General features: G+C 35.8%; 1 protein-coding gene across 1 annotated transcript in view; it reads right to left on the minus strand.

Moving 5' to 3' along the window:
• Nucleotides 1–1,801: 1,801 nt before the first annotated feature.
• The window catches only part of Vps35 (Vacuolar protein sorting 35), a 377,835-nt gene continuing 353,945 nt past the window's right edge, over nucleotides 1,802–25,691 (minus strand). The window contains exons 15-16 of the mRNA XM_090412498.1: nucleotides 9,504–9,688; nucleotides 1,802–2,056 (exon numbers count right to left, since the gene is read on the minus strand). Coding sequence (XP_090268624.1) covers nucleotides 9,509–9,688 — 180 coding nt within the window. The 3' untranslated portion in view covers nucleotides 1,802–2,056; nucleotides 9,504–9,508. The remainder of the gene's footprint in view (nucleotides 2,057–9,503; nucleotides 9,689–25,691) is intronic.

The raw sequence follows: 25,691 nt of genomic DNA on the forward strand, positions 1-25,691 counted from the left end.
CATTTTACATTAATTCTTATGGGAAAATGGTTTCAGTTTTCGAACAGCCTTCGGGAACGAATTAAGTTCGACAACCGAGGTTCCACTGTATAAGGTGCAAAAAACTTTCCAGCTTTTTGAATCCATTCTCTCCAACAGAAAGATCCGGGTCCATATTGGTGGAAAAAGGAGTAGGCACAGATTCCTTCACAACGGTCTCCCACAGGGCTCTGTGTTAGCCCATTTACTCTTTAACATCTACATGTATGACTTACCACATACCAGCTCAAGCAAGTATATGTATGCTGATGACCTAGCGATCCTACATCAATCTACCTCCTTTGCCAACCTGGAATCAATCTTAAACACAGATCTGAACATCCTGGAAGAGTACTTCAAGCAGGTACTTGAAGCCAAATTCAACAAAAACTGTGTCAACAGTATTTCCCTGAACAATGCAGAGGCAAACTGACACCTCAATCTTTCTGTGGAAAAATAATAGAACATGAGCCTCACCCGAAATACCCTGGAGTGAGCCTGGACAGAAGCCTAACTTATAAAAGGTACATCACCAACCTGTCCAACAAAATTAAAATGAGAAACAATATCATTTCAAGGCTTCCTGGAACAACCCGGAGTTGTGGTGCAGAAGTCCTAAGGTCATCTGCACTAGCCCTCGCATTCTCTGTAGCAGAATATTGTGCCCCTGTCTGGGAAAGAAGTACAAACATTAACATTACAGACACCCAGCTAAACTCTATACCATGCGCACAATTAGCACTCCTCTCTCCTGGCTGCCTGTCCTATCTAACATTGCTCCACCAAACATATGGAGAAGACAAGCCTCGATTAAAGAATTTAATAAACCAATGAGCAACCCACTCCTGCCCCTGCACCAGATTCTCCTAAATCCACCTAGTCTTTGCCTAAAATCCAGAAAGCCTTTCTGGTCCAAGGACAAACTCTCTTTAGCTGCCTTGCCATCAACACTGAAATGTGGAGAGAATATCAGTCCAACAATTTTCCAACAAACGGCTTCCTGGTAGAAGATCCCTGTGCTCCACAGCCTGGTTTTACTCTTCCTAGGAAGATTTGGTCATCTATCAACAGGATCAAAACTAACCAGGGCAGATGTGGCTACCTACTACATAAATGGGGGCTGTTAGATCCCATTATTGTGATTGTTCTCCCATGGCTCAGATGATTACTCATATTGTGAACGATACTGCCCAAGGTGCCAAGAAAATGGAAAATAATCACTGAAAATAAAGGGATATATCTAGAAAGTAGACAAGAAAAACTACTGAAAAGTACCAAAAATTTGAAAAATTAAATTATTTAGTACAAAAAAATGTTAAATAATTATATTGGTATATGAAACTATGATGTTTATTATATAGATACATATTCCTTTTGGATACCATCTACAGGTGAAAGCACACACATGCATGCATTTCCTAGTTAACGTCATGAGAGGTTTAAAAATTCATACAAAAATCTTGAAAATTCCTCTTGAATATTTATATATGCATGTAAACATAGGAAGAAAAGGAGGAATGTAAGGAATATGAATATAATTGGAATAGAATGTAAGGAAGAGGAATATGAATATAATTTTTATATATATATATATGTTATATACACTAATTTTATTAACATATATTACAGATAATATAAAAAAGTCTACCCAAACTAATCTGAACATTTAATAAAAAAAAAAAAAAAAAAACTGGAATGCATAACATAAATGAACATGGTGTAATTTAAGTGATTAAAAAAAAAAAAAAATCACACATTGATATGTTAAACAAATGACACCACATTCATGATGAAAATTTATTTTACATAAGCCTGTTTATGTTGTCTAATGCAACATGAAGTACTGAAGACCCCCATCTCCCATTTTTTCCCCCACACATGTAACGGGGAGGGAAAAAAAAATTGCACAATAATGTTCAGCCTGCACATCAGTTCACCTGCCAAGGAGCTGAAAATGAAGTGAATAAGACTGTATTTTTGTATCTCATGTAGATGGGAAATCCTCCACATTTTATGGTTTCAATTTTTAATTTCTATCCTGTAAGAAAGGGAAATCAATCCAATAAGTAATCTGAATAAACTGCAATAAACATCTAAAAAATTTAAATACTTAAATATTTAAATATATATATATATATATATATATATATTCATACTATATTTTTGTTACAACTAAATATTACATAATTTTAGTAATAACAAACCAAAAAAAAAAAGTCTGAAACTTCAGTTATCTAGCTAAAATTATAATTTCAGTTTTATTGCAAATTAGTTAAGCTTCCTTTGGTATTCATCTTGATTATTGGGTCCTGTTTATTGAGGAATAGGCATGCATTTATTTTGTTTGATACTGTATAGGCTTAGCAGTGAAAAGAAAACAGCTTCTATTTAATGTGTTATGTCACAGAGATGTTCTCTGTTCTTACAACGATAAAAGGAAGTGTGCTTCATTGAAATGTCTGTAATGGAATGAGTTTTGTTCAATAATTTTTCCACACACTTATACTTGCATAAATATTCAGGAGGAATGCAATTCTGATTAAATAGAGTACATAAAAAAGCATAGAAGAGCAAGGAAGAAAGAAAAATCAAGCACAGTACAAAGCTAAGGTTAGCAAAGTGACTAGCATGGTAAGGAAGGAAATAATGGAATAGCATTTCAAAGGCATTTTGTTAGGATGCTTTACAAAAATAAGCAGGGCCGCTGAGAGGGGGGTGACATCTGAGACTTTTGTCACGGGCACGACCGTCGGGCCCCGACGTGTCACATAACTGTGTTTATAATGTATAGTTTTAACTCTCGTAATAATACAACAATGATAAATAATAATGGCATATCGAGAATGATACTGTGTTTTGTTTTAGACAGACGGCTACGCTCTTTAGCTTGCCATGAGTGTCCGGAAGATACTGATTCTCTCAGTGCAGATCGCTGTAGTTATAGCGGGTGATGACATCAATAGGCGTTCGTGCAAGGTTGTTTTCCAGTTGGCTGCACTAGCTAGTAATTGCATTCAGAGTAACGTTCCCTTCCAGAACGCTTCGTTCTTGTTATTATTTGTAAAGTGTGCAACTGTATAGTGTAGATCGTGCGCTAAAAAATGAAATTACGTATTCTTATTAATTTGATTTTTTAATTATTAAAATTATATTTTTAATAATAAAAATTTGATCAACAGAAATGTATCATCATAAATCTGGAAATCAAAAATGAAAGGAGAAAAGGGATCGTGAGAAGGCAAAAGAAGATTTAAAAAACAAGCATTTACTACTGAAATATTTGAAGACGGAAGAACACCAAGATATTGAAATTTCAAGTAAACAATGTGCTAATAATTTAACTGCTGACAAAAGTAATAAAGAATCTTTTTCACCTGGACCTACAGCAGCTAACTCTGAAGTGAACACTGAAATAGACGCTAGTGACAATTTAACCTTCAAGATATAGAAAAAATGTTGCTTGGACCTGGAATTGAAGCAACAATCAGCACTACAACCAATGCAGTTGGTAACAACGATTTAATATATGAAGAATTTACTTCAACTGGAGGTGAAGCTGAAGCGACTATCAATTTAGAAGCTACCGAAGTTATAAATTACGAAGATCTAGCTACTTGGCTAGATTTCTTTAGTGATGTACATTGACAATTAATAGTTGTTAAAGGACTAAAATCCGAATCTGAGTTACATGATATGATGAAGTTAATGCCAAAAGATTGTAAAGGTAGAAAATTTTCTTCATATTTACTTTATTCTGTTATCAAATGGCCATGATCAGTTAGTTTGAGACTGGTTATGCTAGAGTTCAAGCAAACAAGCCTTATATTGTGTTACCTTACCTGCCTATTATTTAGCAATGATACAAAAAGTAAACTTGTCAGCGATTTAAGTAAATCAGAAGGGTTTTGTTCTCCAAAACAAAAGTGGCAAATGTTATATACACGTTTGCCTAATCATGAAAAATTGTGATCTCATAAAGAGTGCTACTTATCCTGGAGGCAATTAGAACGATCTCTAACTGGTAACGGAGTAAACAACAAAATGGAAAATTTAGTTATTAACGAAACAAAAAAATTTTACGAATTGCTTAAAAGGTTGCTTCATGTAATTTTATTTTTAGTGTCCAAAAATTTATCATTTCGTGGTTCTAATCAACAAATTGGTAAGCCACATAAATGGGAACTTTCTGGGGATATGAGAATTAGTTGCACATTATGATCCCATACTAAAAGAACATTTACAAAAAGGTAAAAGAATCTCAAAACACTGGCCAACGATTTCAGGCCCATTATTTATCGTGGCAAACTCAAAATGAATTCATTGTCATTTGCAGTAATTTTGTATTAAACAAAATTTTAAGCGAAAGAAAGAAGTCCATTTATTATTCAATAATTTGTGACTCAACTCCAGATTCGTCACATATCGAACAAAATGTTTTAATACTACGATATGTTTTCAGAGATTCTTTAACTCAAAATTGGATAATTCTTGAAAGGTTTATAGAATTTCTTGATTTTTATCATAAAACTGGAGAAGAAATAGCAAAAAAATTATTAGAACACTTCAATTAACTAGAAATTGACATACAAGACTTCAGAGTTCAGGGATATGACAATGCTGCAAATATGAGTGGAAAAATAAAAGGTGTTTGGTTTTTTATTGAAAAAGAAAATGAAACTTCTCTTTATTCTCCATGTGCAGCACATTCACTGAATGTAGTGGGCACAAATGCAGCTACATGTTGTTCGGAAAGTATAATATATTTTGGAAACTTGGAGCATTTATTTGCATTTCTTAGCTGAAGCCCAATGAGATGGCAAATTTTATTAGAAAAAACTGGCTGTTCTCTTCATAGTCTATCTCAAACTCGCTGGAGTTGTAGAATCGATGTGGTTAGACCGGTTGCTCAGAAGCTTCCAAGTGTTTTAAAAGCTTTAGAGGATGTAATTTTGATTGGGAAATTATCAAATGAAGGTCATTCTGAAGCTCTTGCTCTAAAAAGATATTTTTCAAGTTTCAAAGCAATACTTTTTTGCAACAATTTGGTTTAAAATTTTAGCTTCCATTGACGAATGAAATAAAATATTGCAATCTAGTACCATATTAATTGATATTGCAACAGCATATGTTGAATCTCTTCTGAAAGAACCTTAACATTTTAGAAATAAGTGGCAAGATGTTCTCTCTGAAGTTACACTTGTTGCAATTGAATTGGGTATAACCCCAAATGTTGAAAAACGGTTGAAAGTGAAGCAAATAAAGCTAGCAGATGAAGAAGGTGCAGATGGGGATGATACACAAGGACATTTTAAAAGAACTGTATATTTTGTTATACTGGATACAATTATTTCGCAACTTCACATGTGTTCCATGTCTTTAAAAAACATTCGGAATTTATTTTCACCAATATTAAATTTTCAAACAATGTATCATCAAGAAATTTCTGACTCGTGCAATAATTTAATAAATAAATATTCGAAAGACTTAACATCATCTCTGAAAGACGAAATCTATCACATAAAAAAGATTTATAATACCATGTTTAAAGTTGTTATACCAGGACTAGATTTATTAAATACTATTTATAAATTTCAACTTCATGGTGTTTTTCCCGAAATATGTACTTCAATAAGAATTTTTTGCACAATATCATTAACAGTTGCAGAAGGTGAAAGAGCGTTTAGTAAACTTTCAGCAATAAAGAGCTTCAGTAGATCATCAGCGCTCCAGGAAAGATTAAACGGCTTAGCTTATCAATAGAACATGACCTGGCAATGAAAATTGATTACGACAAGATGATTAAAGATTTCGCTAACCATAAAGTGAGGAAGTGGATGAGGCAATAAAAATTTAAAAATTCTCTGTATATTTAATGTTTGTATTTTGTAAGGTACGTAATGTATCGAATTTTGAATTTATTGTACACTTTTTTAAATAAATGTTTAATGTTTTATGACTTTTTTTATTAAGGAAAAGTGATGCACTTTTTTTAAGTGGGGCCCGGACCACAGACTTGTCAAGGGCCCGAAGGTTTCTCTCGATAGCTCTGGAAATAAGTCATAAACTGGAACAAATAAAGATGGGCATGAAGCTCATGCATGATATTGGTGGGGCAGAGAAAACACTCTGCCCCAGCGAAATGCAGGCAATGGGAGGAAATAAATGAAATAGATATCAATAACTGACCTAGTTGCTCCAGGCACAGGAAATGAATATCGGAAGACAAGTAGTGTGATAGGAGAGAATGAAGAAAAAAATATGAATGAGAAACTAATAGTCGATAGTGTGGCAGGCATTAGCGACTGTGAAAGTTTCGGAGATGGTTTTGTTTGGGAGAGTTAATTTCGATTTAGAATGACTGACTTGCAGAGGGAGATAGATGGGCTGAAAGAAGAGATGGAATGTCTTGTGAATGAGAGGAGAAGTATGAAAGATGAGATGAGAAGAATGGAAGAGATAAATGCAAGGCAATCAGAGTAGGAGAGAGAGGGAGTTTTGGGAAGGATAGGAGAGCATTTTGGGAATGATAGAAGAGGAGAGAATGGAAACAGTAGGAGAGAGGGAAGGAGAGAGAGGTATGGGAATGCTAGAAGGGAGAATAGAAACAGTAGGAGAAAGGGAATGCTAGAAGAGGAGAAGTAGAGGAGACAGAATGAGAGAAATGTATGGGAATGATAGAAGAGGAGAGAATGGGAATAGTAGAGGAGAGGGAATGAGAGAGTGAAGCATTCTTCTTGGCAAGTACAAGAAGAATGATTGTTATGGGAGATTTTAACTACAGCAATATAAGCTGGGAAGATGAAAATTCAAGTAGTAAGAAGGGAATAGAATTTCTGGAATTGTTGAGGGACAAATGTCTTCGGCAGCATGTGATGGAGAGAAAATGAGGTTCAAGAGTTTTGATTTGGTCATAGCATCAGAAGAGCAGATAATAAGCGAGATGACATCTCTCCCACCACTTGGAGAGAATGACCATGTGGTTTTGACTTGGAAGATGAACAGACATGCAGAAAAAAGGGAACGTATGTGGAATTATAAGGTGGGTGATTATAGTAGTCTTAGGTATCAACTAGGGTCAGTTCCATGGAGGGCAGAATTGGAAGGCCAGGATATCATCATTGGTGCTTGGGAAATTGTGAAAGAATATTTGTTAGCAGCAATAGCAAGCTGTATTCCACGGGTGAAGAAGCAGACACAATTTGGTGTAAAGTGGATGACAAACGATATCAAACAGGATGCAGTTGAAAAAGAGATTATGGAAGATATACAAGGAGAGGTACCCCTCTCAGATACACGAAGAATATAAGACGCAGGCCAGGAGAATGACCAGAATGGTGAGGAAGGCAAAACTGAAATACGAGAAGAGATTGGCACTAAGATCCAAAGAAAATCCTAGGGAATTTTTTAGCTATGTGGCCAGTAGGCAGAGAAACGATTGTGGAAGAATGACATTGCAAGATAAAAATGGGAATAGAGTGACTGATGCAAAGGACATAGTGGAGTTATTCAATGTGCACTTTATTGGACTATTTCATCCTGGAAGAGGTTTTAATACTAGAGGGATAGGGCAGGATCAGGGTTTAGAGGTGCAAGAGGAGAGTGTGTTCCAAATACTGAGTACTCTGGATACCAATAAAGCTGTTGGACTGGATGGTATTTCACCACGGGTTTTGAGAGAATGTGCTAAAGAACTGACAGCTCCGTTGACCTGGCTTTGGTACCCAGGGAATGGAAGGAAGATAAGACAGTGCCGCTGCATAAAGGCGGTAGCAGACGTAATTGTGTCTAATTATAGGCCTGTTCGTGTGTCATCAGTAGTTGTTAAGATCTTAGAGAAATTACTGAGGGACTATATACAGCACTGGGTAAATGAGGGTAATGTTATCTGTGAGAATCAACATGGATTTGTTAAGGGGTGCTCTTGCTTTAGTAATATGATTGTCTTTTATAAAAGTGACAAGAGCAGTTGATGGGGGAAAGGCAAATACCCATTTTTTTTTTTTTTTTTTGGATTTTGCAAAGGCGTTTGGCAGGGTGCCACATGATAAGCTGATATTTAAGTTGCAGCACGTGGGTTTAAATGTCGAGTTAGTCAAATGGATTCAGGATTGGCTGACTGATAAGTATCAGAGAGTTGTGTATGATGAGGCAATATCAAGGAAGGAGAAGGTTACAAGTGGGGTTCCACAGGACTCGGTACTGGGATCTGTATTGTTCAATCTTTATATCAATGATATTGTCAATGGATTGCAAAGGGACATTTAGTTGTTTGCAGCAGATGATGTGGAGTTAGGAAGGGTTATCAGTAATAGTGCAAATGTGGCAGCCCTGCAACAGGATTTGAATAAACTAGACAGATTTTCAAATGAATGGGGGTGTCAGTTCAATGCAGCAAAATGTAAAGTCTTGAGGTTTGGGATCCATCGATGGGAGAATGCATACTTGATTGGAGGAGCTGCACTGGAGGAGGTAGGGGAGACAAGAGATCTGGGGGTGATGATTGATAGAAAACTGAAATTCAGGGAGCATAATGCAAAGTGTGGTTAGGGTAACTCAGAGGATTGCTGCAATACTGAGAAGGACTATGACCTGCAGAGATAAAACGAGTTATCATTCCATTGTATAAGGCCCTGATCAGACCAAACTAAGACTATTGTTCTCAGATTTGGTCCCCAGGATTTGAAGGGGATAAATTGATTGTGGAAAGGGTACAGAGGCAGATAACAAAGATGGTTTCAGGACTGTACAATACGAGTTATGAGGATCGACTGAGGGAATGTGGACTGCAGAGTTTGGTGGATAGAAGAAGGAGAGGTGATATGATCGAGACTTTTAAACTGTTGAGAGGCAGTTACCGGGTAGACATTGGAGAGTTCTTGCAGGAAGGAGCGATGACAAGGGGACCATCCCTGTAAGTTATGAAAGGAGGCTGTGCGCAAGAGGGTGAGGAGTGGTTTCTTTGCATGGAGGGTGGTTGGAGTGGGGATGGTTAATGGGTTCAAGGAGTGGTATGATAGACTTTGTATTTCCTAAAAACCAACTCTCATGATGAGTGTTTTGACTCCATGGAGGCCTCGATAATAATAATATCATGAGCATAGGATATTGGGATACATAGAATAGAATGTTGAATTCTTCCCTATGTTGAGTTTCAGCAGTGAAAGAGCAATTAATGATAAGAATCACAAAGAGAAAGAGCAGGTGATCTTTTGCAAAATCTTTAAAGCATGATGAGATGTTTAAACTGGAGTTGTGGATTTTATGTGAATTCCACCAAAGAAAGTTTTGAAACCCATTGTATGTTTAGCAGCAGCAAGCATGGCTAAGAATTAGATAATCCAGAGCTGAAGACCAAATTTGAAACTTTTCAATGCTAATTCTGACTAGCAGGGTTGGACAGCGATAATGAAATTCATCCAAATAAACTTAACACATTCATATTAAACAAAAAAATACAGAAAAGTGATCAATTAATATGTACATACAAAACTCATAGATTAAGCCCTGCATATGATGGTCCATCTCCTTCTGGTGCATCACTACGAGTCTTCAAGTGATCTATGGTATTCTGAAAATGTTTGTTTATTTGCTCAGTTTCTTCGTTAGGATCTAGACTAGGTAGCTGTTCTGAAATTTTGGCCACCAGTTGATTGATCATTTGTATTGTTACCTATATAAAGTATTAATGAGTATTAAAAATGCATCAATACAATGATAATACAATAATAAAATACAATGATAATGAAATTCATAATCATAAGAAAGCATATCCTAAAATTATACAGATGTGCAAAACCTCCCAATATTCATAAATTAATCACTGTCACATGTACAGGGTACACATGCCACTCTCAAACGGAGTGAAATATATAAATATTGTTACCTATATAAAGTATTAATGAATATTAAAAATGCATCAATAAATACAATGATAATGAAATTCATAATCATAAGAAAGCATATCCTAAAATTATAGGAGTATACACATATATACAAAGAAACAAACTGCACTACAATGTACATGGCATGCTAAAGTTACTGACCAACCATTACAACTATTGGCCTGACCTCTGGTGGAAAAAAAGAAAAAACTTATTACATCAAAGCTAGAGTCCTATTATTATCTTCCACTCCCCCATCACAGATCAGGCCAGTAGTTGTAATGGTTGGTCAGTAACTTTAGCATGCCATGTAGACTAATGCAGCTTGTTTCTTTGTGTGTATGTGTATACCCCCAGATGATGACCTTAATGTGAAGATCTAAATGTAGAGTGTTTATTTTGGTTTATATTAAACTAAAGTTTTACTCTAACATGGTAGTTGTTTCCATAATTTTCATGATGTATTCCTTAACTTCTATTTTTGCCAGATGAAGTTCTTCAGTAGATCATTAATAATATCTGTCCTCCTGCCCTCTTTCCTGTATTTTCTCTGAAAATATATCTGTTATATTCTATCCCTGTAAGTACAGCATTCTCTGACAACTAGGTCTTGCTAATGCCAAAAACGCCTTTCCTTTTTTTTTTCTGATAATTCAGGCATTCATCTACATGCATCTCAATTTCCTCCTTGGGCCCACGATTACCGTTAGATAACGTCATTACCTGCTCATTCAGATTAGAAACTTGGAAAACTGCACACCCAGCTTTTCACAATCATTCCTGCAAACCCACTCATTTGTCCAGGGTGGCTAGACATGTGCTTGATGGATTTCCCCCTAATATCTCTAGTTACCCTGGTTTTGACTTCCAAACTCGAACTAAACAACACTTTCTCCAAGCATCTAACTCCAAAACAATTCAAGTGCAGTCCATGCACAATCTTCTCGTTGACAATCATGGCTCTTCTCAATTCTGTCCAATCATACTGAGGCGGCAGACTCACAAAGACTTTCTTACTCTTTATTTCTGCTTCTAACAACTCTTTCATATCCTCTCTCATTGCATATTTCTTACCATTCAAATCATTTGTGCCTGCCAAAACATGAAATTCACTCACTTCTTTCTTCTGCAAACTTACAGTTTCAATAACTTCCTTTATCTTTGTACCTGGTAAATATGTTTTCGTCACTTTCTCATTAAGTGTACCTCTTATCATGGAATCTCTATACAATACTACATCTTTTCTCTCACTTCTATGCTTTTCCCATTCCTTATTTCTTTCATTCTCCCTCCTGCTGTACCACACAGCAATAGTTTCTCCAGTCTCAAGCTCATGATTTGTCCTGTGTAGGAGTTCACGTACAATTTCTTTCTATGCTTGCATTTCGTCATCCACATTATTACTTCAAACCACTTCTTTCAAACTGTTATTTGTATCTCATGCACTATCATCAGTTTCCACTACATTCTCCACACTTCCACAATCCTGACATTATTAATATCTGTCACTTCATTCTTCTGCTACTGACATAAATCACATTTCTTGCATTTGCTAACAAAACATTTCTGACAAACATTCTCTCCATTCTTACCCTCATATCCCGAACCGTTCACTGTCAGTAATGAATCCATGAAACACACGCTACATTACACTAAATCCTGCTCCTGATCAGTGTCCCCCGTCCGAACATCAGGTGCCACAACACAGAACGCTTTTGAAATAATATCGCAAAGAAAAAAAAGAAACAAATATTGCAATAAAAAGAAAGAAAATACAATGAATTATATTTAAGAAAATTGCCAATGTACTAAAATGAAAGACTTATCTGAGAAACGTGTGGCAACTGACACTAAGGATGATGCTAGAGCCCTCCCATCCCACTGTACAGTGTATGTTTTTCTATTCTGCCCATGAATCCAATTTGTTAAACAGTCGTTTCTTCAATGATAATGTTTAATTTTTTTTTTTTTAGAGATAACTACTGAATGAACAGAGCTTATTTACACTGCATGTATAATAATTTTTTTTTTTTAGTCTTTTAAAACTGCTGCAGCTTAAAATGCATAATGTTATTAACACAACCAGTTGAATTAACCATCATACTAGCCTTGACATGTCTACACATCCATAATTTGCATCTTTATATGGATGCATATATTTGGATATTATAGAAATAATGTGGATATGAAACATTTTTGATAAATAGAAAGGCCTCATTTTATGAAGAGATTAGTTTCCCAGCATGCTGTCTGTAAAATGAATCGTTCATACATTGAAGTAAAATTATAATGTTTCAAATGTGATTGGTTCCTTCAGTATGAAAACTGACCACTATAAGTTAATATTTTGCAATTTTATAAAGATTCAAGTTATTTTATAATTATTTTACATAAATAATGTTTAGAAATAACCTAAGACAATAAGTTATAAATTAAAGTAAAAATATAATGGCATAATAGAGAAGCTTTAAAGAAATCAGCGTGGTTGAGGGTCATCTGGATCAAAAGGCTCCTTGTCCTTCTTGGTCAAGAACTGCAACAAGGATTATAATGGTTATAATGTGGTTGCAGAGATTTGTTACAGTTCTATGGATGGAAGAACTATATTCCCAATCAGGATCATCATCACAGGCAGTTTGTATCTGTGCTAAAGTGTATTTAGGTATTTAAGTGTCTGTAGTGAGGAACCTGAGTGCACTTCATTCTCCTCATTTTTAGCCAGTTTTAATGTCAGCTCTTCCAAATCTTTCTTCGAAAGTGGCTTTCCATGACTTTCTAGAAACTCAGTGATATCAGTGTCAATATCAATATTCCCAATGCGAACAGTCTTAGATATTTTAGACACATCAGCCGCTTCTGAAACAGTCTCAAATCCAAAAAGTCAGGAATTGCATCAGGCCAGATACCATTCATACATAACTGACACTTCTTCCAGACTGTTGCAAAGTTCATACACTTAACGATATTAAAGGACTTCCAGTAGTCTTCCACAGACAAAAAGTCAGATGCCTGCACTGCCTTGATAATCCTTCTGAAGAGTGGACTGATACCCTGGTCCACTGGTTGCAAAACGGATGTAGAGTTAAGGCAAATAAAATTTCTTAACATCCAAGGCACCAGTACATAAATCTGATTTAATATTGTGAATTTTTTTCATATATTGGAATTAGAAAAATCAGTCCATGCTTACCACAAATGTCTCTTTTCCACCAGTTTCTTCATTTATTTCATTAAACAAGGACTTGGTCATGTCCATGATTACTGCTCGAGTTACAGAAAGGTTTTGATTCCTATTGTCAATCCAATCCATAGCACAATTTTTTTTTTTTTTTAACATATAATATCAGAGATAGTCCTAAACTTATGGTGGGGTTCCATTCCAATGATCCCATTATAAGTCAGAAATAATTATACGAACTACAGGGATATGTTAACAATTAATATACCTCAATACTAAAATGTGTAAGTGTTTTGTTATATTTTTAACAAATTTCATTGCAGGAGACCCCCCCCCCCATATCGACACACTAACCACTATTCACACAATACCTATCATACTTCTTAAACTCATTCACAGATGAAGCACGCACAACCAATTCTGACAACATCTTCTGCCCATTCAAATTATAACAATATTTCTGTATACATAATAAAGCATGAATGGATAGTACTTCTATATAGTTCAAGTACAGAAAAGTACTAGTCAAATAATCAGATGGAAACATACAAAGCAACAGTAATTCTTCCGAGTTGTTCTATTAATTGGATAATTCATCAGAAAAGGTAAGAGAGATTGCATAATCAACAAAAATTCTTCAAATTCAGGAACTGAAACAAAGCATTCTGAAGATGGTTTACCAGAAATGGGCTACTTTAAAAAATTTGCACTTTATGTCCAACTTAGTATGCATATGTTTCCTTTTATGTAAAATTTATCTGTAGCAAGCAACTGCAACTTGCATCATTCTTTTACTTTGCTAAATCTCTCCATTTTGTAGATTCTTTATGATGGTCAGAATGGGGGGTTTGTGAAAGGCAAGTCTTGTTTTATCAATCTGCATATGTTTTATAAGGTGACAAATGTGTGAGATAAAGGAATAACATATGAGGGGGACTGAAAAGTTCTGATAAACACCTAGAACAAAACTGATATTAAAGCAGTTCTTCTTATATATCCTAAAAGAAAAATAAGAAGTTATTACAATTTGATGAAACATGGGGTTTAAAGAGTTTTAAGATATGTTCTTTCTTGTGATTATATCAGCTACTTTAATATCATTTTTGTTCTAGATGTTTATTAGAGCTTTACAGCCTCTTTCCCCTCATACAGTGATATTCTTGGACTCTGAAAGGGCACCTGATAGATTACCACATAAGTTGGTGTACAAGCTGCAGAGGATAGGAATAGATGAATCAGAGACTGGCTTTCTGAATGCTACAACAAGCTGTGCATGATGAAGCCATGCCTAAGAAAAGGAAGGTGACCAGTGGTGTGCCTCAGGGTTGTTCTTGGGTCCCTACTGTTTAACTTAATTGTTAATGCTATCTCATGTTAACTGACTGGGGATCTTCAAATGTTTGCTGATACAAAATTAGGCAGAATTATCAGGAGTAATGCTGATGTTAATTCTCTACAGAAAGATTTGAATAGACTTTTAGCATGAACAAATGAGTGAGGTTACAGCTTTAATATTAATAAATGCAAGGTGTTGGGTTACAGAGATATAAGGCTACATACTGTCTTGTTAAAGCTGTACTTCAGGAAGTGGATGAGATTTGAGATTAAATCTCATCCACTTCCTGAAGTGATGGTAGACAGTGGACTACATTTCCAAGAGCCTGTTGCAAGTGTTGGAAAGACTGCACATTGTACTGCTGCTATGATAAAAAAGTATATTGACATGTATAGATAAGGAGGTGTGGTGGCGCCTCTATATAAGACATTGATCAGACCACATATGGATTATTGTGTTCAGATTTGGTTACCTGATTTTCATTGTGATGCAGAAACACTAGAGAGGGTTCAAAGACAAATGACCAAAGTGATATTAGGACTATGGAATGTTGGCAATGAAGAGCAATTGAGGGAAAGTTAGTTAAGGGATGTTATCACATTAATACTGTTAAGATGGGAAGAACGAGAGGTCATCCCTGATAGTTGTATAAAGATGTGGTGAAGAAGGGTGTGAGGAGTATTTTTTGCATGGAGAGTTGTTGAGCGGAATGAACTGCCAGAGTTCATTCCGCTCAACATTATTTGCGTTACCTGCACTGTGAATGCAGGTAACGTAAATAACTTTAAAGCTCATTATGACAGATATGCTGCTGGTTGAGTGGGCCTCCCACGATTAGTATCGATTCCATGGAGGTTACCAAAATAATAACATTTTCAGCAACTTCTTCCAAACACCATTCTGCTGCATGTGCAAGATATTGTATTCCATCCGAAAGTTTAATAATATGGCTTGAAGACAGCAGCAACACCTCGGTCCATGGTTTGCAGGAGTGAGGCAGTATTTGATGAATGTGTTAATGGGATGGCCATTGTACATATGAATGGTCATGTGTCGAGAACTAACTATATGACAAAGCCTGCAGAGAGATTCTGCATGTGTGCAACATGCACGCGCACACACAAACCTGCACGCTGAATTAAAACCATTATATACTAAATATAGCAAATTACACATTAATGCTAACTAAAAACCAAAAATTTTATCTTTTTATAGTGACACATTACAAGAATCACCTTAGGCAAATCTATTGGCCTCCTGAATGTAATTTAAATTTTTTTTTTTTTTTAAGAAATAAATTTAAAAACAAGACTAGATCAGAAGCCAGTATCTCAAAGAAATATGTCATAAGAAAAAATCTGGGAAAAATTACAGACATGAAGAAATCATTTAACAAATACAACCAACCAACAATTATTACTACTAATATGAGAAAGAGTGTGATGACAGATTGAAAGATCAACTGAGGACGATAATGACGAATAAAGAAAGGGTGCAAAGTAAGAAATGCAGTTTGTAAGAATTATTGCTAATGAAGAGTGAAACTGGATGGATGGAAGAAGCAGCAACTGACTGTCCTCCAGTGATAAAGTTGACATGATCATGATCAAGTGGTTTGAAAGAAGATTCAACTGGGAGAGGATGGTTAAGTAATCTGAGGAAGTTGTTATAACGGATATTTCCATTCATGTTTCTTTGCTCCAAAACATTTCAACATGAATTATTGTTTTAATAGATGAAGAATAACATAATAAATTTAGTTTAATCCTTTATCCAAGTGTAAGCAAACAAAGTTTGCACCTGAAAATATCTTCAGGACTGAGGTGAGGTAGTGCAACACCAGGCAAAAGGTAGACCAAGCTCTCATCGCTCCTTGTCTCGGTATCTCCCATAATGCAAAGCACATCTCCTTGTGGACATCCACTAGCCAGACTGGCTTCAACCTTTGAGTTCTCGTCAGTGGGAGGCAGACCCAAACGTGGAGATACTAAGGCAGAAGCAACAGGAGAGGTCATATTTACCTATAGGAGTTGCCAACTGGTGTACCACCTTATTATTGAATTACTCTGGATTTAGAGAAAGATGTTAGAAGTTTATTTTTCACTCGGTTAGAAGATAATAAATTTAGTTTAATCCTTTATCCAAGTGTAAGCAAACAAAGTTTGCACCTGAAAATATCTTCAAGACTGAGGTAAGGTAGTGCAACACCAGGCAACTGTGAGCAAAGGTGGACCAAGCTCTCATCACTCCTTGTCTCAGTATCTCCCATAATGCAAAACACATCTCCTTGCAGAACTTTGTTTGCTTACACTTGGATAAAGGATTAAACTAAATTTATTATATTCTAACCAAGTGAAAAATAAATTTCCAATGAAGAATAACAAGTTGAGGAAGAGAGCAGATCCCTGCAGTATACTTTACATTTCTGCTTTCTGTTATTCGTGGTTGATTAACAAGGAATGACAAGACAATACTTAACATAAAATATATTTCATGCACTTTGGAAGAAAAAGCACTGTCTTCAAATCAATTATGAATTCGATACTGAGATAAATAAAAGAACAAGTCACAAGTTAGCATGAAATTTTCAAGTCTTCACTGCTAATGACCATACAACAGAGTACAGAACCTTAATTACTGTTGGTGCTATCTGATTCACAAAGAGATAAATCATTGCTTTACTTTCTTTGAAAATGGTCATGAGAAGTTAACTTGTAGTGTTAATGATAGTCAGATAGTTGAGTGGCAGGATATAGCAAGTGTCATTCGAGGAGGTTTGAAAGATTTATGGAAAGATGTTAGAAAGACAGATACAAGAATAAGTGTTCCAAGTAGAATAAAAGATATGCCTTAATGTAGTAACTAGAATGAAATTTACTTTGAATAGCTTTAAACAAATTGGTATGGCCATGAGCAAGTATGGAAATAGTGGTGGGAAGAGAAGACTAATAAGATAAAACAAAGGTGTAATGACAAATATATGAATTATAGCTCTACATGTGCAGTTTTAGCACAACAAACAAAAAAATAAGAGTGCTGAAATTGTTGCATTGCCTGAGTAGGTCTGTTCAGAATATGTCTCAGTGAACACTTAAGAACAATTTATTGATTTTTATCTCCAAGCCAAACATGTTTCTTAAACAGCTAACAATTAGTCTTTGGGAACAATAGAATGAGGAAGGCTGTTTCAAAGGACAATGGAATGGAAGAGAAGTTGGTTTGTTAGATTTCATCTGGATAGTTGAGCAGCAAATATTCATGTTCTTACAGTTTTGGAGGAAACTGAGGAACAATAGTGAACAGTTCAACAGATTATAAGGCAGAAGCCAAACATTTAAAGTGATTGGAATAAATCTAGAGAAGGAGTAACCAATGAATCTTATCCTCTTCTGGGGAACTACATAAAAATTTAAGTTTTTTTTGCATTATCCCAAATGTGGAAAGCAATATTCCAAAGCAGAGAGATTATACAATTTAAGATCCTCCTAGTATATTGCAGAACTTACCAATTTACAGATTTGCAGAACAATAATAACTTGTTAGTAACAAAGGCAATACGATGTAGATCATATTACTTCTTGAACTCATTCACTGATAAATCATCTTTGACAACCTTCTCCATTCATTTACTGTCTTCTCCAAGCAAAAATATAGTCCTTACAAAACTTCAGGAGTTTCCTCTTTTGTTCTTTCCCATCTGGTCATGTGTTGTTGGAAAATCTCTTCAGACTTCACTCTATAAAACTCCTTCAGCAACATATTTCTATGATATTCATATCCCGGTGGGGGGGAGTCCGACCACACCTCTTCGCAGCAACCCCTGGATCCTTGAAGCTCTTGACCAAATTTCTTATGGTCCGATTTCAAGGTGACTAATGTGGCAACGTCATCCAATTTTCTAATGAAGAGTCAACTGCCCCAATACTGAACTGACACCCACTCACATCTTTGCATGTTCAGCAATTGCAGCGGCCTTGCAAGAAATCGATCCTAATTCTGAACAACATCTCTATACAAGCAGAATCATAGACATGGCCAGGGCAGTGTGGGGAGCACAAGGTGGCATCTAGTACTCTTCAAAAGACAAGACAACAGCAATCATATTCCCTCTTTTCCAAATGTTGGTAGTTTATCCATTTAATTATACTATAAATTAAAGATACCAAGAAATTATATTTATACTTGGTTTAATTCTTTATCCAAGAGTAAGCAAACAAGTTTGTGCCTGAACTATTTTCAGGACTGGGGAAACTTGTATAAAGAAGCTAAAACTTCACACACACTTGCCTGAGTCGTCCATAATGCAAAGCACATCTCCTTGCAGACATGTATAATGCTATGCATTTTGGGAAGGGTCACTACCCAGACCAGTTTCGACCTTTATTGAGGTCTCATCAGTTTGAGCCAGACCCAAAGGTGATGCTAAGGTTGAAGTAATGCAGAAGTCATATTTTCATATACGAGAAGCCAAAAGGTGTCATACCTTATTATTAAAATACTCTGGATTAGAGAAAGTTGTTGGAAGTTTTTAGACTTTGTTTAATCCTTTATTTAAGTGTAAGCAAACAAGTATGCACCTGAACTATTTTCAGGACTGGGGAAACTCGTATAAAGAAGCTAAGACTTCACACACTTGCCTTAGTGTCCCATAATGCAAAACACATCTCCTTGCAGACATGTATAATGCTATGCATTATGGGAAGATTCACTACCCAGACCAATTTCAACCTTTATTGAGGTCTCATCAGTGGGAGCCAGACCTAAAGGTGATGCAAAGGTTGAAGTAATGCAGAAGTCATATTTTCATTTACGAAAAGCCAAAAAGTATCACACACCTTATTAAAATACTCTGGATTAGTGAAAGTTGTTGGAAGTTTTTCCACTTGGTTTAATACTTTATTTAAGTGTAAGCAAATAAGTATGCACCTGAACTATTTTCAGGACAGGGGCAACTCGTATAAATAAAGAAGCTAAAGACTTCACCACATCACTTACCTTAGTATCTCATAATACAAAGCACATCTCCTTTCGATAATGCTATGCATTATCGAAAGGGTCACTACCCAGACTGGTTTCAACCTTTATTGAGGGTCTCATTAAAGTAAGACATATTTTCATATACGAGTAGCTAAAATGTGTCACACCTTATTATTAAAGTACTCTGAATCTTTGGCTACTCGTATATGAAAATATGACTTCTGCATTACTTCAACCTTAAGCAAGAGATTTGTAAGAAAAGAATGATGTGGAAGGAATACCGCAAGCATATGAATGATGTCCGTTTTATGAAAATTATAAGCAGCAGGCTAGAATAGTCACAACTGTTATTCAAAGTCTGAGAATGAAAAGAAACTGGCTCTGTTTCTTTTCATTCTTCAACTTATTAGTTGAACAAAAGAGGTTGTTCAACTAATGAGTGCTCGTTTAGTTAAAGCTATCAAACCTGGTGTATGCAATATTCAGCTCTGTACTATCTCTTCACTAGATGAAGAAATAGCAAACTCAGGTGTATGAGGAGGAGGTATTAGAGTTGTTGCACAAACTGAATAAGAATTCAGCAATAGGGACTGATGGGATATCAGCACGTGTGCTAAAAGTGTATTCAGCTGAACTGGCTATTCCTTTGATCAGGATGTTTAATATGAATCTCAGAACAGGAAGATTCCACAGGAATGTATGGTAATTCCATTGAACAAGGGTGGTGCAAAGACCGATGCATCCAACTATCGACCAATTAGTATCTCAGGAGTCGTGATGAAGATTTTGGAAAAATTGTTTAGGGCTCGCGTTCAGAAATGGCTTTACAGTGAATCTCTACTTTGTGATGAGGCACATGGGTTTACTAAGAAAGTCATGTTTTAGCAACTTGCCCACATTCTATAACAATGATACCATTGAACTAGACTAGGGGAATGGATACACTATGGTACTTTTTAATTTTGTTAAGGCTTTTGACAGAATACAGCATGATAGACTGCTGCATAAATTTGGGAATATGAGATTGGATTATAGAATATTAGCATGGATAAGAGGATGACTAACTGACAGATATCAAAAAGTGGTCTATGTGGGATGTCAGCCGGCAAAATTTAAGGTAATGTACTACAAGGATCAGTGCCTGGTCCACTGTTATTCAATCTCTACATTAATGATATTGGGAAGGATTTGCCAAGCAACATATAGGCATTTGCAGATGATGCAAAGATACATAGGGTAATCAAGAATGCTGCTGATATGCAGCACTTGAAGAATGATTTGAATAGGCAGGAATTGTGGGCAAGGGAAAAAGGATGTCAGTTTAATGTCAGTAAATGTAAAGTCATTCACTTCGGTGTGATTAGATATCTTGGAGTGTTAGTAGATAGAAAGTTGAAGTTCAGGGGCCATGTAGCAAAGATTGCAAATACAACTCGAAAGACAATTGCAATGCCAAAATGAACTTTTTTTAAAGTTAAGGATGTCATTTTGCCTTTTTACAAAGCCTTGATAAGACATCTCTTGGGATTATTGTGCACAGGTTTAGTCTCCTGGTTTCTGTTGTAATTCTGATATATTGGAGAAAGTACAAAGGAGAGTGATAAAAATGATATAAAATAGTGATCATAAAGACAGACTGAGAATTTGTAGGCTGCAGACACTAGAAATAAGAGAAAGAGGGGTGATATGATTGCGACTTACAAACTTCTGAAAGGGTCATACAGGATTTCAATTGATGGAATTTTTCAATTTATGGAGGGTAGGGAAAGGACATCCTTGGAAGGTGAGAATGAATGCTGCTAAGAAGGGGGCGAGGGCTAGATTTTTCTCTCATGAAGCGGTGCGTGATTGGAATGGATTGCCATTGGATGTTGTGAGTGCAAACAGTGTGAATGAATTCAATAAGCATGATAGCTGGTGCATGTAGTATGTGGCTTCCCTCAATGAGTCCCTGAAGGTCATCATCATCATCAAATTCCTGCCATGTACCCTCAAGGGGTGTACAGGATATGACAGTACTACATGAAAAAATTACATCATTACTAACTTCCTATCTACAATTTTCCTCCAAATCAGTCTGTTACTTGTCAAGACTCCAACATTATCAGATCTTATATTTCTATCGTCTAAGGCACTTTGTACCGTATCAATCCACCTATATCTTGGTCTTCCTCTGGGTCGTTTTCCTGCCAACCTGGCAGAGAACACTTGTTTTGCTAATCTTTCCTCTCCCATTCTATTTAAGTGACCATACCATCTGAGATTAGCTCTGCTAACGCATTCCTGGATGCTGACAATGTCAAGTTCTTTCCTAATATCCTCATTTTTAATATGATATTGCCATTGATGCCATCTGTTCACGCCTCTAATCTTTCTCAGGACTCTCATATCTGCGGTCTCTAGTCTTTGGTCAAGTGTTTTACTTCTGACCCAGCTCTCAGATCCATAAGTTAAAATTGGTTTGAACACAGTCTTGTATACAGCTAATTTAGTGTTCCGACTAATTTCTTTCTTATTCCATATGAATTTATTCAATTGACTTCCCACGATACCAGCTTTGCTGATTCTGTTGTCTATTTCTATATTTAGTTTACCATCTTCAGTAAAAATTGTGCCTAAGTAGCCGAAATGTTTTACTTGTTCCACAGGTTCTCCATTCACAACACAGTTGACATTTTCAATGATTCTGTCTATTTTCATTGTCTTTGTCTTTTTATTGCTGACCTTCATACCATATCTATTACAACAGCTATTCAATTTAGTCAGAGAATCTTGCAGACTTGTAGCGGATTTATTTAGAAGTATAACATCATCCGCATAAAGCAAAGAGCTGACATTAACATCTCCAATTTTGATATCAGGTTTAATACCACATTCCTTCATAATGTGATCCATATAGATAATGAATAACAGAGGGGATAATGTACATCCTTGTCTCACACCAGATTTAACATTAAACCATCTTCCTGTACTTCCTTCAATTCTAACTGCTGACTCACAACTCAAATAAAGACTAAGTATTTCTTGATATAATGCCCCATTGACACCATATAACTGCAGCGTATTGAATAGCTTCTCTCTTGGCACCTTGTCATATGCCTTTTCCAAATCGACAAAACTTAAATACAGATCTTTGTTATATTCCCATGCTTTCTCGACTATTTGTCGTAAAGTGAAGATCTGATCCTGACAGCCTCTATTTGGCCTGAATCCAGCTTGTTCTTCACCAAGCTTTTCTTCCACAATTCTTCTCAACCGTTTCTCAAGTATACTTGCATAGATCTTGCCAGGAACACTCAGTAGGGAAATACCTCTGTAATTCTCACATTCAGTTTTATTTCCCTTTTTATATATGGGTACTATGAGAGCTCTACTCCAATCATCGGGAATTCGTCCCTCTGTCCAGGCTTTCTGAACTATGCAGTGCAGCCACTGTAAGACTCTTATACCACCATACTTCAGTATTTCTGGTCGAATATCATCTACTCCTGCTGCCTTTCCACATTTCAAGCCTTTGATGGCTTTTTCTACTTCAAGTATGGATATGTATTCCTGACTGCATGCCTGGTCAGTGTTTTTTATCACTGTGCTGTCATCACTGCTTGTTTCATTTAGCAGTTTTTCAAAGTAATTACTCCATACTTCAAGGATATCTTTTTCTCCTGTTTTCATTTCACCTTTATCATCTCTAATTCCTTTTACAGCACTCTTTCCTCCATTCCTGAAGGTCTTTCTTAATAATAATAAATACAGTAGGAATAAAATGGATTGAAAGAGATTAAGCAATTAGTTGTATAAAGAGTACAAAGAGCAGGCCAAGAAGATAACTTGGTTAAAGTTAGCCACTGTGCAGCAAATTAGACAATCAAGCTAATAAAGTCCTAGTGAGTTATTTCAAGATGTAGAAGAAAGAATAACTATAATAGGATGATGTTAGTTGATGGCAGTGATAGATTGGTAACTGATGCAGAGGATTAAATTAGCAATTTATCAGTCAACCTCATGAATGCAAAACTACACCCCAGCATCATGAGAAGTTGGAATAGTAGGAGTCTAACAGTGTGTGTGTAAGCACTCACTGTTAGACCCCCCTTCTAGATCATCATCCGTATCAAGGATTTAGGCCTAGCATGGCCTGTTCCGGCCTTAGAAGTCATCGTTGAATCGTTTAAGAGGACGTCCTGGTTTTCTTTTTCCTAATGGCTTGTACTTTAAGGCTTGTTTTGGTAATCTTTCTGTTTTCATTCTTTGAACGTGTTCCATCCATTTATGTTTATATTTTTTAATTTTTTCTATTACTGTTTGTTGGTTTAATTCTTTCATAATATCTTCGTTTATTTTGTGATCAAATAGGGTATACTTTGCAGTTTTTCTCATAAACTTCATTTCTGCTGTTATTAATCTTTGTTTGTCTTTTTGTTTTATTGTCCAGATTTCGCTTCCATACATTAAGACCAGTAAGGCTAATGTATTGTATACTTTTAGTCTGGTTTGTTTTTGAACTAGGTTTGGTTTAAATATAGAGTTAATTACACCTGTTATTTTTTAAATATTTTGCAATTTTTACGTTTATATCTTTTTCATTTTCATATGTGATCATACATCCTGGGTAGTTAAATGAATTCACCGGTTCTAAGATCTTGTTATCTATTACTATTTTAGTTCTTGCTGGATCTTGTCCTTTAAAGCCATAGTTTTTGATTTTTCAGTTGATATCATCATACATTATCTTTGGATATCTCATTTAGATTTAAAATAGCTTTCTGTAAGTTATCTTCAGAATTTGTAATTATTATTTGGTCATCTGCAAAGAGAAGAGTGTTTAAGTTAACTGTAGGTGAAAGTAGGGGTCTAACAGTGTGTGTATAAGCACTGTTAGACCCCCTTCTAGATTTATAAGAATTTAAAGAGATTTAGAAGGAATTAAGCAAACTATGTTTAATAAGGCAGCAAAACTTGACAAGATATCACAGCATACTTTGAAGGAATGCTCCATGTAATTAAGGACCTGCTGGGCATACCTGTTTTGCATGAGTCTTGCAACACATCAAGTCTCAAAACTGCAAAAAATTGTTCAATTTCAGATAAGACTGAGGGGGCTTGTGTGTGTGTGTGTTGATTAAGGTGATGAAGAGAGATTGTGAGGAGACTTGGGTTCAGAACAGGGTTGATAACAGCAGTATTGCCTCTATGAGGGTCGGCATGGGCTTGTTAAGGGGAGATCACGTTTTAGCAATCGATGGTATATTATAACATGGTGACAAATTCACTGGATAAAGGAAATACAAATAAACATATACAGGGATATTTTGTCTGCTATGTAACAAGGTAGTATCTAAACTAAAAGAGATGGGATTTGGGAGCCAGACATTAAAATAGTAGCCTGTGACAAAACTCCAGATTTATTCCATTCTATGCCAAAGCCTGCAACATTTGTAAAACCATCATTAATACAATGATTTTGTAACTGTGAACAGAAGTGGAAGTAAAACTTTCCATTTCTGTTCTCCCATAAAATAATCCAGCATCGACAGTGATAGCCAATATCATACTGCACTGCCACACGGTGGATGATGTCTCTGTGATTCGTGTTGTGAATTTACTGTGCAAAATGTCAGACCTCAGTGACTTTCAAAAAGGCATGATCATTGGAGTGTGGCTTGCAGGAGCTGGCATAACCAAAACGGCAGAAATCATAGTTGTATCACAAGTCACAGCATTGAAGATTATGACAAGGTATGGAAACAAACAACGCAGTTTCCAACGTTCAATCCCATTTTCCACCAGCAACATCACTGGCATAGTTGGGACATGTTTTGCAGGAAGAATAGTCCCAAATTCGATACAACTTGTATCAGTCTATTCCGCATCGAATTCATGGTGTTTTGATAGCATCAGGTGGGAGGCATTTCCAATAACGGAAACACCTCCAAAAATTTGTAGGTGTTTATCATTATTTTGATAACCCCCTATATATGAGGAATTAGTAAATTTCATGTTTATAAAGTTTTAAAAAATGAAGTCCAAAAGGAGTGAAAATTTGTTTTCCACTTCATGACAGAAGTGATAATACTGACATTTTGAATTATTGGCCAATCTATATATCTGCTATTCTGAATAAAGTATACAGAAGAGATTAATGAGGGAAATATCCAAATTGAGTTGAAACAACAGCAGAATTTGCTTTGATAATTAGCATGGATTTCATTTTCAGAGGGAGATCACGTTTCAGCAATCCGCTTATTAACAGCATATAAAGTGGCATATTTAGAGTTTGCAGAGATCTAATAATAATTACCAC

The sequence above is a fragment of the Typopeltis vanoorti genome, chromosome 1 (genome assembly GCF_054136105.1).
Source record: "Typopeltis vanoorti isolate ZY-2024b chromosome 1, IOZ_Tvanoo_1.0, whole genome shotgun sequence".
In the NCBI taxonomy this organism is placed as follows: Eukaryota; Metazoa; Arthropoda; class Arachnida; order Uropygi; family Thelyphonidae; genus Typopeltis; species Typopeltis vanoorti.